Source organism: Carcharodon carcharias, chromosome 3, assembly GCF_017639515.1.
Source record: "Carcharodon carcharias isolate sCarCar2 chromosome 3, sCarCar2.pri, whole genome shotgun sequence".
NCBI lineage: Eukaryota > Metazoa > Chordata > Chondrichthyes > Lamniformes > Lamnidae > Carcharodon > Carcharodon carcharias.
In genome coordinates this window covers 91,342,749-91,358,881 of record NC_054469.1, presented here as the reverse complement: position 1 = coordinate 91,358,881, position 16,133 = coordinate 91,342,749, and the positions used below count along the sequence as shown (strand labels likewise).

The following is a 16,133-nucleotide window of genomic DNA, read 5'->3' as shown; positions in this document are numbered from 1 at the left end:
CCCTAAGGGATATTTAGCGAAACTTAGTCAAACTTTCTTCAGTCTTCAGGCCCCAAAGTAAATCACTTCTGCCAGTTTCAGCCATTATTCTCAAAAGATACATCTCATGGAAAGTGTTTCCCTAATGCATCAGTGGAAGCAGGGGAAGCAATATTGAATTAGATAGATTATTGAAAGAATACTAAATTCCTTACTTTAAAATTACAATTTAAGAGCCTAAAGATATTGGTGAGCAGGGGGCAGGGCCCGCTCACTGACCCGCAAAATGACGTGGGATGATGTTGGGAGGAACCCCCGACGTCATCCCGCCCCATTTAAATATTCAGAAAGGTGGGGGCACAGCAAAATCAGCTGTGCGCTTGCCAACCTGTCAATGGCCAATTGAGGCCATTGACAAGATAATTAAAACAATTAAAGGCCTTGCCCATCCAACCTTAAGGTTGACGGGCAGGCCAGGAGCCCCGGCGGGATTTTGAAAAAACACGAAACCTCACCCACCGACGGGATGAGGTTTCATGTAGGGTTTAAAAAACTTTAATAAAGTTTTAGTAAAATTTATTAACATGTCCCATCTCGTGTGACATCGTCACATGAGGGGGACATGTTAAGGTTTTTTTTATTTTTCTATTTTTAATGTTTGAACAACTTTCAGCGATCTCCCTGAGGCAGCACTTAGCCTCAGGGAGATGTGCGCTCTTTTGTGCACATGCGCATAGCTTGGCGGGTCTTAATTGGCCCACCCACTTAAAATGGCAGTGGGGCCCGCTTCTCCAGCAGGGATCAGCTCCCCACCTGCCGGAGATTGGGTCAGGCCCGCCCGCCTGGTGGGCTGAAAATTCGGCCCGTTATGTATATAATTGGGATTTATGCATAAATGTAGAAAACAATTCCTTTTTTATCTTTTAATTCATTAAACATTTAGGATTGGCATGGTTTATATCAAACTATTTGAGGGAGGAGGTTTAAACTAGATTGGCAGGGGAATGGCAAATTCAGAGCAAGGAATGGGAGATAGAAAATTAGTGATTGACTCTGAAAGGCAGAAAAGCACAAATTATTTGCACAAGAATTTGGCAGTGTTAAAAGGTGTATATGTAAATGTAAGGAGTACAGCAAATAAAGCTGATGAGCTGAGGGACAGATGGACACATGGCAACGTATTGTCGCTATGATAGAAACTTGGCTTAAAGAGGGGTAAGAAAGGCAGCTCAACATCCCTGGATATAGAGTTTTCAGGCAGGATAGAGGAGGGTAAGAAAGGTGAGGGTGTGGCATTATTGGTTAAAGAATTGATTACAGCTGTGAGGAGGGGTGATATACTAAATGAAGCATCAAATAAGGCCATACAGTTGAGCTCAGAAATTTAAAAAAGGAACAGCCACACTGCTAGGAATGTACTATAGACCCCCAAAGAATGGAAGGGAAGAAAATAGAAGAACAAATATGTAGGCAAATTTCTGAGTGAAAAATAGGGCGGTAATAGTGAGAGACTTCAACTACCCTAATATCAATCAGGATACGAAAGTGTGAAGGGCACAGAGGGTGCAAAATTCTTGAACTGCGTTCAAGAGAACCTTTTTAGCCAGCACATAACAAGCCCAATGAGAGGGGACGCAATTCTAGATTTAGTCTTAGGAAATGATGCAGGACAAGTGGATGAAGTAACAATTGGAGACCATTTTGGAGATAGTGACCATAATACAGTTAATTTAGCATCATTATGGAAAAGGTCAAAGATAGAACAGGAATAAAAGTTCCAAATTGTAGGAAGACAAATTTTACAAAGCTGAAGGTGAACTGACAAAAGTGAACTGGAAGCAGCAATAGAAGGGAAAACTGAGTCAAATAAGTAGAAGGCATTCAAAAGCAAGATTCTATGGGCACAGCGTAGGTAGTCCCCACAAAGAAAAAGGTGGTACTGCCAAATCAAGAGCCCTCTGGTTATCCAGAAGCATACAAGGTAAGATAAAGCAGAAAAAAAAGTTTATGACATTTTAAAAAAAACTAACACTGTAGAAAGCCTAGAGGAGTATAGAAAGTACAGGTGTGAAGTTAAAAAGGAAACTAAGAAAGCAAAGAGCGGATATGAAAAAATATTGGCAGATAAAATAAGGTGTTTTACCAGTACATTAAGAGCAAGAGAATATCTAAGGAAAAGGTAGAGCCTATCAGATATGTACATGGTAACATATATGTTAATGCTGAAGATGTGGGCAGGGTTCTCAATGAGTACTTTGTCTCTGTCTTTAATAAGGAAAGGGATGATGCAGACATTCTAGTTAAAGAGGAGTGTGAAATATTAGATACAATAAGCATAGTGAGAGAAGATGTACTGGAGGGACTGGCATCCTTGAACAGGACCGAAAGGATTGAATCCGAGGCTGTTAAGGGAAGCCAGGGAGGAAATAACAGATGCTCGGGCAATCGTTTTGCAATCCTCACCAGATACAGGTCTGTGAATGTTCTACCAATATTTAAAAAGGGTGCGAGGGATAGGCCAGAAAATTATAGCTGGTCAGTCTGACTTTGGTGGTGGGCAAATTATTGGAAACAATTCTGAGAGACAGGATAAACTGTCACTCAGAAAGGCACAGATTGTTTGGGGATAGTCAGCATGGTTTTGTTTGGGGAAGATCATGTCTCACTAACTTAACAGAATTTTTTGAGGAAGTAACAAGGAGGATTGATGAGGTTAGTGCAGTGGATGTTGTCTACATGGATTTCAGTAAGGTATTTGACAAGGTCCCACATGGCAGACTGCTCAGAAAAGTGAGATCCCATGGGATACAGGGGAAGGTGGCAAGTTGGATCCAAGATTGTTTCAGTGACACGAGATAAACAGTAATGGTCGATGGATGTATTTGCAAATGGAAAGTGGTTTCCAGGGAGCTCAGTGTTGGGGCCCTTGCTGTTTGTTGTATATATTGATGGCTTGGGCCAGAATTTTATGTTCAACGGCAGCGGGCGGGCGATTGCCGCTGGCGAAACAGGACCAATTAAGGCCTGCACTACAACTTTGCAACTCCCGTGGAGAATGGGAAAATAGTCACCAGGGCGGATGTGTTCAGACAGCCGGTTCCAATGGGGAGCCGACAGCCTGTTTAAAGAGCGGCCAGGCAGCCTGCTTAAGGCAATGCACCATGGCCACTCAGAGAGATAGAAATGCTCCAAAGAGAGCAGAGGAGGAGGAGATGGAGGAGGAGGAGGGCAGGCTGCAGCAGGGGGCCACTGTGCACCCAGATTCTTAGATGCATGCCTTGCTGTCCTCCTGGAAGAGGTAGGAAACCGGCGTCAGATTCCGTATCCTGAGGATGGGAGGAGGAGGGCCCCCCATGTCACCAGCCAGGCATGGAAGGAGGTGGGTGAGGCTGTAAGCACCCATGATGATGTCTGGTGCATTGGCACACAGTGCAGAAAACAATTGAATGATTTGCTGCTCTCCGGATGGGTGAGTACCATGTCTGTCTTGGCCATTTGACCCAGAAGGCAGCCTTAGCCTTTACCCCCCCCACCCCCCACCGCCCAACCATGTATTGCTGTCGTTACTACATCTGTTGCATGCTGGGTGGGCAAAAGGGTACTGACAATGCTTACATCAGCCTTAGTGGTTAAGGAGAAGAAGGGCTTTCCCCACAGCATATGCTGGTTTCTGTGACATTTGAGTAGTCTGGGGGCAACCTGCAGGGGAGGCCGCACGACACATACTCAGAACTCCAACACATGTCATATTGATGGTAATGAGATGGTCCAAGGGTTGCCTCAAGGTCTTTTGGGCAAGTCCCATCTTCTGGCATCGGCACCGCACCTATTTGCTCCTCATTGCCATGGGCACAAAGACCCGTGTGCTATTCAAAGTGATGGATGCCGAAGGTGTCGAAGTGGACCATTGGGGGAGGGGGTTGGGACCAGCCGCGCTATCTTCTGGGGACTGATCACCAGTAGTGTGGACAGGAGCCACTGGAGGCCTCAGATGGGCCACTGTGGTTGGGTGCGGCGTGCGCATGCAGAGTACATGAGCGAGCAGCCCCAATAAGTCCCCTTCTCTGTTTTGCAGGCAAAAAGTCAACACAATGCCCTGGAGTGCCAGAGGACTGGAGGTGGGCACACCCTCCTCCAGCAACTCACACCCTTCGAGGTGCAGGCCATGGAGCTGGGCAGGAGTCAGGAGGCCAGGGCGGCCGGGGGCAGGAGGGTGGGGTCCAGCGGGCAAAGTCACCTTATCCCATTTGAGTTCCATAGTCACATCCACTCTGTCTGCACACCATCCAAACCACTGATGGTTGCTGCAATCGTTAATGCTGCAACACTGCTCATTCACAGACTGAGACATTCTGACATGTGGGTCATACAGAAGGGACCCTCGTCCCCTTGAGGAATCGTGTCTCCATCACCTTCCAAAGTCACCTTATCTCATTTGTGACCACTGTCACCGTGGTCTAACATGCTGTTGGATCGCTGCTGCCCAGCCAAAGACTGATTCCATTCTAGGGGGCTTGGGCCTATACCCATTCAGCCAGTGAGCCCCACATTACTCTGTCCGAAAGGTCCTCAGCACCTCAGCTGTGAACATCATGGCACTCAACTTAGATGAATGTCACCACGTTACTCATCCCTGCGCCAAGGGGAAATGTTGCTTTCTGCCCACCCGGTCTATGCTCCTCTTTACAGAATGAAGATCAATAATGTGACCCCTCAATCTCCTGTGTTCGGTGGAAAATGTCACAACTGTTTGAGATGTTTCCTCAGCTGCACAACTATCCAGGCCACAATGCATCCAGGTCAGGTACCTCTGCACTCTCCCCACTCCTATGGTTCATAACATGTCATGTGGCATTCCTGAGGCCATCTGACCAGCCTGTCTGCATGTACGTTTAATGGTTTGGGCCCATCTTGACTCATTTCTACCCCACTAATGTTCTTCTCCTTCGGGTCTTTAAGGGTGAGCGACTTATGAGGCTGGGGGGGAAAGGGATGAAAGGTTGAACTGACTGTACGCTAACTGATGCACTGTCCTTGTTGTTAATTTCAGCATCACCACCAGAGCGACCCACACGTCCATACTGCAGCCCCCCCTCCACACCTGAGGGGCAACATGTGCAACTTGCGGCACATCATTTCAGTCAGTCAGGCACCAGCACAGACACATACACCTCGGTGGGGTCTTTACTGTTGGCTAGTGTCCCAGGTCACAGTGGAGAGGGCACATCACGATCGCTGGAGGAGATGGTAGGGGCAGAGAGTGCCGATGGCTCCAGCAGCCAGACAGCTGCAGGGGACGAGGCACATGCTGAGTCCAGCACTGATGACGTGCCTCTGGAGTTGTCCCCATTGCAGCAGCTGCAGGAAAGGCGGCAGAAAGTGCGTTTACATCTGGCAGGGTTGCATGAGGGAGTGGTTCAGTTGCTCGCTGCCATGGAGGAGTCTAGGCAGAGTGCAAGTGAAGATTCCGCCCTCAGGGCAGAGCATCAGGATTCCTTCAATGAGAGATTCGCGAATCTCATAGAGAGGGGCTTTAACCGAATGGATCAAAATACGATTGGGTTACGCTCTGACCTGCAAGCCCTCAGAGCGCTAATGGCCACAGGTGGTGTTTTCCATTGTGGGAGATGTTGTGGACACCAAGCATAGGTGCTCGGAGCCAATGTATCTGCGGTGAGCAGGCAGGTAGATTTGGACCTCACGTTGGCGCAGCAGCTGCCTGTCATCACTACGAGCTCCTCTCATGGTGCTCCGGATGAGGGTAGCAGCTCCTCCACCCCTCTGCCAGTCAACATTTCTTCCGTTGAGGATGCAACAACTGGGGAGGTGCAAGTTCAGGAAATGGCCACTCCCTCCCAGGTGGGGCCATCACAGGCTCCACGGGCCAGAGGACGCCCGCCAAGGCCATCTAGGCCAATAGGATAGCAGAGTTAGCAGGCTGTCTCTCAAGCCACTCCGGGCAATGGGGAGGCACCTAGACGTGGCACCCGCAAACGTAAGCATAAGGCACCTTAGGCACTCCCTGGGTATGTCACTGGTGATTTTGTGTTGGCCTTAGAATAGGGACCCATTTTTGTGTCATTGTGAAATAATCATGTGTGCTTTAATTTTGGACACAATAAAGTCCACCTTTGTAACCATGGCTGAGGGTCTTTTCATTGTGGTCCTTTTTTCTTTTTCACAGACATATCATGAGTGTTTGAGTGGACATTGATGTTTCTGTCCGAAGGCCTTATTTGCAGCTGAACAGGTGGAAGATGTAGCACCTAAAGTGCCACGTGTGGAAGCGCCAGGCAATGCTGTTCCTGCTGATCCATGTGTGTGGAGCTAGCTAAAGGTTAATTGGATTAAATTGTCCCGGGTTTCCCTGCCTCCTGGGTGTAATAGCAGGTCGTCGTTGTGCTCCTCATCATTGCCCTGTGCTTCCTCATCCGTTGAGGCACTGCTGGATTCATCATGTGCAGCCTCATCCAATGCATCAAGGTCTTCATCGTCAACTGCAGCCCCCCTTTCCAGCGCAAGATTGTGCAGGGCGCATCAGACTACCACGATCACAGAGACGCGATCTGGGGGGTACAGGGGTGTGCCCCTGAGCGGTCAAGGCAACGGAAGCTCATCCTGAGAAGACCAATGGCTCTCTCTGCCAGCCCTTGTGGTGCCCTGGCTCCTATTGTATCACTGCTCAGCTTCTGTTCTTGGATGGAGGACTGGCGATATGAGCCACCATCTGAGTGGATAGCCCTTGTCACCCAGCAGCCAACCATCCAGCCGAGCCAGAGCACTGAAGACCCTTGGCACCTGGGAGTGTCTTAGGATGTAGGCGTTGCGGGAGCTGCCTGGGTACCTTGCACAGACTTGTAAAATCTGCATCCTGTGATCACACACTATCTGCACGTTCATGGAATGGAAGCCCTTCCTGTTGATGAAGGCACCGGTTTCACCTGCTAGCGCCTTGATGGCCACATGTGTACAGTCTATTGCACCCTGGATGCGGGGGAAGCCAGCAATGGCCGCAAATCCTCTGGCTCGCTGTGCCTGACTTGCCTGTTCCCAACGGAAGTGGATGAAGGTCAATACCCGTCTGAACAGAGCGTCTGTAGCCTGCTTGACACAAGTGTGGACAGCTGATTGGGAGACACTGCAAAGGTCACCCACCGAGCCCTGGAAGGAGCCAGAGAAGTGGAGGGCAACTGTGAGCTTCAGAGCCGCTGGCATGGGGTGTCCTCCCACACAGTTAGGGGAGATCTCAGGGCCAATCATCTGACAGATATAGTTGACTATCTCCCTTGAGAGTCGGAGACTCCTTCGGCACTGCACCTCAGACATATTGAGGTAGCTGCTTTGCCGCCTGTTTACCCTGGCAGCAGGATAGTGGTGTCTTCTGTGGCCCCTTGCACTTTGGACAACCTCTTGGCCCTGCGCCCTTTGAGCCTGCGCCTGGCCTCCCAAAGGTGCCTCCCCTGGAGGCTGATTGTCCACACCTGGCCTCCTCATTATTCTATCTCTCCCTTCCTCCTCAGGGATGCTGCCTCCACTGGAGAGGTCAGAACCCATAGCCCCAGGCTAAATGGAGGCCTCCGGAAAGCTGCAAGGCCAATAAAGAATGCTATCTGCAGACTGGTTTCAAATTACACAAAAACCTCTTGGACATCAATGAGAACTAATAACAATCACACAGGCAACTTTTAAACACTTTCATCAATTATAACTTCATGTAAAACATGAAAAACCCCTCTGAGTCCACATATCCCAACATTGTAAAAATTTTTCTAAATAATCTCCTATCCACCTGTCCGTTGGGCCTGTGCGCCGACCCGAAGGTCGCACGGACCCCTTAAAATCCTGGACAATTGGCAAATTAAGGGAATGCCTCCATCATAAGGCCCCTTCTGACCGGGGGCACTCTCCCTGTGGGTCCAGTGGCTTCCAACCCTCCTTCACCGCCCCCGGCCTATCCCATTGCAACCCCCTTCTCCTCCCCCCCGACCCCCCCGCCCCTTGTTAACTATCCTCCCTGCCACTTACCTGTCCTCTGGGTCCCAGGACTTAGTTCCAGGCAGCTCTCTGTAGTGCCTCTTTCGGCCACTGCAGCACTGTGCCTGGAGGGATAGGAGAGTGAGGCCGGAAGTCCCGACTTATGCCAATCAATGCTCATTACAGCGTAAAATGGCATTGGGGGTCCTGGAGCTGGCGGGGAGTCCTCGGATTGCGGTACCCCCGCTATCCTGAGAATTTAGGCCATTGGATAGGGCAGGGTTGTTTTCAGCAGAGGATGCGGAGGTGTACAAAATTATGAAGGGCCTAGATAGGGTAGACAGGAAGGATCTGTTTCCCCCAGCTGAGGCGTCAGTTACCAGAGGGCATAGAGTTCAGGTGATTGAAAGAAGGATTAGAGGGGACAGGAGGAAAAACATTTTACACCAGAAGGTGGTAGGTTTCTGGAATTCACTGCCTAAACAGGTGGTTGAGGCTGAAATGCTCAACTCATTTAAAAGGTACTTGGATCTACACCTAAGGCTCTGTAACCTGCAAGGCGATTGACCAGGTACTGGAAAGCTGCATTAAAATGAGCGGCTAGTTTCTTTTTTCCTCTTTTTTGGCCGGCACAGACACAATAGACTGAATGGCTTTTTTCTAAGGTTCCATGGTTCTATTCCTTCCTCAAGAAAATTTTTAATCCCTAATGGGTTATCCAAAAATATAACAGAAAATTCTAATTGCAAATCCCAGACTGACTGTAAAATTATTATAATGAAAATAATATAAAACACACGTGTGAAAAACATTCAAGGATTACTGATTTTGGGATGATGGACGGCGCATCAAAGCAACATTAAACAAAATATTCTGTTTGAGCTACTTTTTGATTTTGACTCAGTTGTACATTTTGTTTTTTTTTCTCTATTTCACATTTCCTACACATAAGATTTTTCTCTTTATATGTTTAACTTCTATCTCCAATTTTGTGTTTGGTTGTGTTCAAAAACATGTAAATGTTTTACTAAAAGCTTACCTGTGCTGCCCAGAGGTAGTCTAAACGCAACTTTAGGTCCAGTTGTCTGGAGTGAAGTCCAAGTGCACAAGAGAAAAGTAGGATTGCCAAAATGGATTCATATCCTCTTATATAAAACGAGCCACGTCTTCAGAAATAAACAGAAGAAAAAACACATTTATTAAAACCATTTTCTATTCATAAAGTAAGAAATATAATGCATGCAATAAATTAATCTAGAATCACTGTATTTAGAAATAATGAATTAAGTATCTATGGTTGGAACAAATCAACGTACTCCTTTTGCTAAATACATATCTGCAAAGTATAAGAAAAATAAACAAATTTTTGTACCCGCTTTATGGATTATTCTGGAAACTACACTTAGTGAAGTTATAAGGCCTACTTTTAGACAAGGCTGAGTGACTTCACAAAACAGCTGAGGGCTCTCTATATAGTGAAAAATAAACATGGTTTTGGTGAACAACAAGTGTTTTTTTTCTCTTAAACTTTAATAATGTGGTCCTTTCACTTGCCCCAATAATTTTTAGGGCACACGTGGTACAAGGCAAAACATTTCTGTCTTTTTAATAATTATTCATAACTTAATCTTATTACCACTATTGCAAATCTAACTTAGCCACACTAATTTTTAACTTATAATATAGATAATTATATCATCAGGCAAGAGCTTTAAATGTAATATGCAACTAAATTGATAATATATTTAAATAATTAAATGCTTACCCCATTGCTCTTCTGTATCCACTAATCTCAAAAACTACTATATACAAAATAGTGACAATGAAAAGTAGGATCATTTTTGGTAATGAAGATATGCGCAAGAATATCGCAAGACTTAGTGTTCCAACAACACAAGCAAGAAAAGCATAATGGGCTGCATCACAGGGCAATTCAGCCATCGTTTTATTAAGCCCATCGGCGGCAATAATAACAATGGAGCTGCTCGAGTTGGTAGTCCATAGCCAAGGCATGCAGCCAACCTGTGTAAAGCAGAACACAGTAACAAGGATTGACATGTTTTCCTTTAAAAATCTTTATAAAACCTTATGCTATAATACCACAATGAAAATTGACTGTGTTTACTTTGTTTTAATACATTATAATCTGCAAATAAATTAAATGTTTAAAGCAATGGAACATCTTTGTACTTTAGAAGACATTTCCTTTCTAATTACTGGCTTGTACTTGCTGTTCTTGTATTTCATTAATGATATATATGTTGAATAAAAAACTTTCTAAAGTTTTGCAATTTTATAGTAAAGAAAATAAGCATGAAGCTGAATATTCCAAAATTTCACTATTAATGGATTAGCATAACCCAGTAAGAAGTCATTGTGATTGGACATAAAAAATGTTTTTATGCAATGAGTGGTTAGGATCTGGAAATGCATTACCTGTGGGTGTGGTGGAGGCAGATTCAATCTGGACTTTATAAAGGGAATTGAATAATTATCTGAAGAGAGAAAAAAATGTAGGGCTCTGGAGAATGGGACTAGCTGAGTAGCTCTAATAGAGAGCTGTTATGGATACAAAGGATTGAATGGCCTCCTTTTATTCTGTAACTATTATATGAATTAACGAATTATAAAACTGAGGACTAGATAGATGGTCCTTTGTAAATATCTCCAGAACTATAAATATTTACATTTCTCTATGCTTTATCTTATTACATACAAACATACAAAATAGGAGCAGAATTAGCCATTTGGTCCTTTAAGCCTGTACCACTGTTCAATAAGATCATGGCTGATCTGTTTGTGATTTGAATTCCACATTCCCATATTGTTTCAAATTGCTTCACAAAATGAACTTTTTGAATTAGCAACTGTTATCATGTAAGAAAACTGCAATAATTTTGTTCCTGCAGTGTCCCACAAACATCTGTGTTGTAGCTGACCAGTTCATCATGTTATTTTCCTGGTTAAGGAAGAAATATTGGTCAGGAGACTTCTCTTCAAATACAGCTCATCTTCAAATATTGCTTTGGTACCTGAACAGGGAGGCAGCACCTTAATGTAATGCCTTATCCAAAGGACACTGCTGCTCTCATGCTATAACAATTATTTTCCCACAATTTTACTCCCATTTCTCCCCTTGTTCACTTTTTTATGAAGACTATGAAACTTTAAAAACAAGAAATCCTCAAATGTAAGTTCTGTGATTAACAAATAAAAACAGACTGAGCACGTGGAAAAGGAAAATTATAAAACATGGAAGTTAATAATATATTAGAATCGTTATTAAATTAAAGTCTGATTAACGGTACAGCATGTAGAGTTCAGAATGTTGTATATCATTCCAATCCACTTGGATGTTGCTGGTCTTTTGTGAACTTTGAACAGTGATGATAGAAGAAATTTCTGAGATCTTGATCTATGGGTCCTCCTAGATGAAATCACCCTGCCTCAAAGAGAAGAAGCCACAAAAGCAACCACCAGGGTCTGTAAGTTTCTCGGAGTGTAATGGGAGGCCACTTCTCCACCGTTCTGCCAGTGGAGATGGAATTTCAGTATTCTGGAGCCACTGACTCGTTGTTGTGTTTCAATCCCGCTTGCATGGGCTCTCCTGAAGAACTTCGTCCCGCTGGCCATTATTCATGCATGAGCCTTGTCTGTCAGCACACATTCTAAAGCTTCAAACATTTGTGGGGATATTACACTGGAACCTGATTCTGTCATCACATACAGGTGCAGTTCCACTTTCTCCCGGTATCCTGGCCAACATTTCTCCCTCATCTACTCAACAATAAGAACACTTTCTCCCGGTATCCTGGCCAACATTTCTCCCTCATCTACTCAACAATAAGAATATTGAGTAGCTACTAGGGGTAGCAATGCTGCCTGATATTCTCTTTTTTTAATCTAAAGGCACCGAAACTAACTTTACCAAAGCCCCGACTGAGTTTAGCAAACTTAATTCTGACTAGGGATTGAACCTAAGCCCTTCTCAATCTGCATGGGAAAGGTTTTTGAACCCTTGGGATGGAGTCCCATTGATGGATAATTAAATAATGTACTAAGAACAGCCATTTTCAAGAAAGTTATGTGTACCCAAGCCTAAAATGACAAAAACAGAAAACTGGGAAGTTGTTCAGTTAAGAACAGGGTTTGCATTCATTCATTGCCAAAAGCCAACCCATTCTATGTTCATGCCATTTTCACTGCAGACATGCATTTGATATAATTAAAATAGCCTGGTATTTGCTTACCACACATCCCTGGGCCACAGAATAAGTTAAGATTACTATGAAGACGCAGATAATGGTTCGAATTTGTATTGTCAGGCACCCTGGAAAACACTAAAGAGGTAATTGATTATATTTCACTAAATGAGACTTATAATACATTTCAAATGTAATATTCTTACTTTGGTGATGTGTTTATCATACTTCAATTGTCAGAAATGCAATTTTTTCTAGGACATTTTAAGAGCAAAGCACAAGAAAAGCTATAAACTGTGATCACTGATTCCAGCACAGTTCAGGAAGTACTGATAGAAAGTAGGACCTAGAATGTGTGGTCATGATTCTCTGACCTACACTCCCTTTAAGTGTGATACCCTGGTGAAAACACAAGATCACAGGATCATTCCTAAAGGCAAAGGAAGCCAAATATTTCAATTTGGTAAAAAGTTTCCTCAGCTTCAAAAATATAATTGTATTTGACATCTGAAATCAGATTTTCTCAATTGGAAATTAGACTTTAATTAATCTTGGGATGTCACAGACATGAAGGAACAGACCAGTTACACATGCTGTTGTCACTTCACAGCAGAATAAAATATTGCATGTTATCTGAGATATTACTCCTATCTTTAAAAAGAAGTATGAGCTCTTGCTCACCATGACCGACAATCCATTAATGTTTATTAATTAGGGTCATTCTGGCAATCAAGCCAATAAATGAATTGTACTCACATTTAGACCACTGTTGGACCAACACACTGGATTCAACATTAACAATTTTAAAAAAATAATAATTTAACAGGGTGTGGGCTTCGCTGTTTACGCTACATTGCCTATCCTTAATTGCCCTTGAGAAGGCGGTGGTGAGCTGCTATCTTGAACCATTGCAGTCCCTGTGGTGTAAGTACATCAAGTGTGCTGGTAGGGAGGGAGTTCCAGGATTTTGATCCAGCCACAGTGAAGAAGCAGCAATATATTTCCAAGTCCGGATGGTGAGTGGCGAAGAGGGGAACTTCCAGGTGATGGTGTTCCCCATCTATCAGCTACCCTTGTCCTTATAGATAGTTGTAGTTGTGGGTTTGGAAGGTGCTGTCAAAAGAGCATTGATGAATTCCTGCAGTGCATCTTGTAGATGGTATACTCTGCCACCACTAAGTGTCGATGGTGGAGGGAGTGAATATTTGTGAATGGGGTGCCAATCAAGCAGGCTGCTTTGTCCTGGATGATGTCAAGCTTCTTGAGTGTTGTTGGAGCTGCACTCATCCAGGCAAGTGGGGAGTATTCCATCATGCTCCTGACTTGTGTCTTGTAGATGGTGGACAGGCTTTCGGGAGTCAGGAGGTGAGTTACTCGCCACAGGATTCCTAGCCTCTGATCTGTTCTTGGAGCTACATTATTTATATGGCTACTCTAGTTCAGGTTCTGGTCAATGGTAACCCCCCAGGATGTTGATAGTGGGGGATTCAGTGATGGTAATGCCTTGAATGTCAAGGGACAATGGTTATATTCTCTCTGGTTAGAGATGGCCACTTGTGTGGCACGAATGTTACTTGCCATCTATCAACCGAAGCCTGGATACTGTCGAGGTCATGCTGCATTTGGACATGGATTTCTTCAGTATCTGAATGTGAATGGTGCTGAACATTGTTCACTCATCAGTGAACATTCCTACTTCTGACCTTACGATGGAAGGCAGGTCATTGATGAAGCAGCTGAAGATGGTTGGACCTAGGACACTACCCTGAGGAACTCCTGCAGTGATGTCCTGGAACTGAAATGACTGACCTCCAACAACCACAACCATATTCCTTTGTGCTAGGTATGACTCCAACCAGTGGAAAGTTTTCTCCCCGGTTCCCATTGACTCCAGTTTTGCTAGGGCTCCTTGATGCCACACTCGGTCAAATGCGGCCTTGGTGTCAAGGGCATTCACTCTCACCTCACCTCGGGAGTTCTGCTCTTTTCTCCATGTTTGAACCAAGGCTGTAATGAGGTCAGGAGCTGAGTGGCCCTAACAGAACCCAAACTGAATGTCAGTGAGCAGGTTATTGCTAAGCAAATGCGGTTTGATAGAACTGTTTCATCACTTTACTGATGATGGAAAGTAGACTGGGGCGGTAATTGGCCAGGTTGGATTTGTCCTGTTTTTCATGTACAGGACATACCTGGACAATTTTCCACATAGCCGGGTAGATGACAGTGTTGTAGCTGTACTGGAACAGCTTGGCTAAGGGCGTGGCTTGTTCTGGAGAACCAGTTTTCTGTACTATTGCTGGAATATTCTCAGGGCCCATAGCCTTTGCAGCATCCAGTGCCTTCAGCCATTTCTTGATATCACGTGGAGTAAGTCGAATTAGCTGAAGACCGGCATCTGTGATGCTGGGGACCTCCGGAGGAGGCCAAGATGGATCATCCACTCAGGACTTCTGGCTGAAGATTGTTGCAAGTGCTTCAGTATTCTCTTTTGCACTTATGTGCTGGGCTCCTCCATCATCGAGGATGGGGATATTTGTGAAGTTTCCTCCTCCAATGAGTTGTTTAATTGTCCACCACCTGGATGTGGCAGGACTGCAGAGCTTAGATCTGATCTGCTGATTGTGGGATTGCTTAGCCCTGTCTATCATTTGCTGTTTGGCGTGCAAGTAGCCCTGTGTTCTAGCTTCACCAGGTTAACACCTCAGTTTTAGGTATGCCTGGTGCTGCTCCTGGCAAGCCCTCCTGCACTTTTCATTGAAGCAGGGTTGATCCCTGGCTTGATGGTAATGGTAGAGTGGGGGAGATGCCAGGTCATGAGGTTACAGATTGTGTTTGAGTACAACTCTGCTGTGGCTGATGGCCCATGGCGCCTCATAGATGCCCAGTCTTGAGCTGCTCGGTCTATTCGAAACCTATCCCATTTAGCATGGTGGTAGTGCCACACATGTTAGAACCATAGAAACGTTGCGGTGCAGAAAGAGGCCATTTAGCCCATCAAGTCTGTGCCAGCCAGAAAAAGATTAGAAGTAAACTAGCCGCTCATTTTAATCCCACTTTCCAATGCCTGGTCCATAGTATTGCAGGTTACAGCACTTCAGATGCAGATCCAAGGGAAGAATTTTCCTCCCGTTAGGGCGGAAGTTCAGGAGTGGGCATGTGTGGGCGCGCCTTTGATCGGCACCCCCAATTGGGGACATACTGCCATTTTACATGGGCGGGCCAATTAAGGCCCACCAGCGTAACATCCACCAGGAAGCGCTATGCGCTCCCTGTGCGGGCGGGCGGGGGGAGGGGGATTCCCTTAGCTAGGAGCATGCTGTTTCATGCAAAAGCACGAAAGAGCGCACTCATCTCCCTGAGGCTAAGTGCTGCCTCAGGAAGATCAGCGCCAAATTCAAAAATGGTCAATGCACAAAAATAAGATTTCCCTGATATGTCCCCTCATATGACGCTGTCCATCACTTATATTAAGTTTTTTAATACCTACACGAAACCTCATCCCGTCCACAGATGAGGTTTCATGCTTTTTCTGAAGCCTGCCAGGGCTCCCGGCCTGCCCACCAACCTTAAAGTTGGATGGGCAGGTCCATTAACCAGTCTAATTACTTTTTAAATTGGCTGTTGGCAGGTCGGCGTGCATACAGCTGATTCGGCTGTGCCCCCGCTGACCTGAAAATTGAAATGAAGCGGGGTGACGTCAGGAGTTCCACCCGACATCATCCCACATCATTCTATGCGTTGGCAAATGGGCCCCACCCCCTGCTCGCCGACCTAAAGATCCTGGCCCAAGTATCTTTGAAATGAGTTGTGCGTTTCAGCCTTAACCACTGATTTAGGCAGCGAATTCCATGTGCCCAGCACCCTCTGGATGAAAACCTTTTTGCTCACACCCCCTCTAATCCTTCTACAAGTCACGTTAAATCTATGCTCCCTGTTAATTGACCCCTCAGCTAGGGGAAACAAGTCTTTGCTACCTAC

The 16,133-nt window shown here is 45.3% G+C and overlaps 1 protein-coding gene across 1 annotated transcript in view; it reads right to left on the bottom strand.

The window, feature by feature from the left end:
* The window catches only part of LOC121275628 (adenylate cyclase type 1-like), a 440,566-nt gene that overhangs the window by 88,500 nt on the left and 335,933 nt on the right, over positions 1-16,133 (bottom strand). The window contains exons 12-14 of the mRNA XM_041183119.1: positions 12,204-12,293; positions 9,719-9,975; positions 8,993-9,119 (exon numbers count right to left, since the gene is read on the bottom strand). Coding sequence (XP_041039053.1) covers positions 8,993-9,119; positions 9,719-9,975; positions 12,204-12,293 — 474 coding nt within the window. The remainder of the gene's footprint in view (positions 1-8,992; positions 9,120-9,718; positions 9,976-12,203; positions 12,294-16,133) is intronic.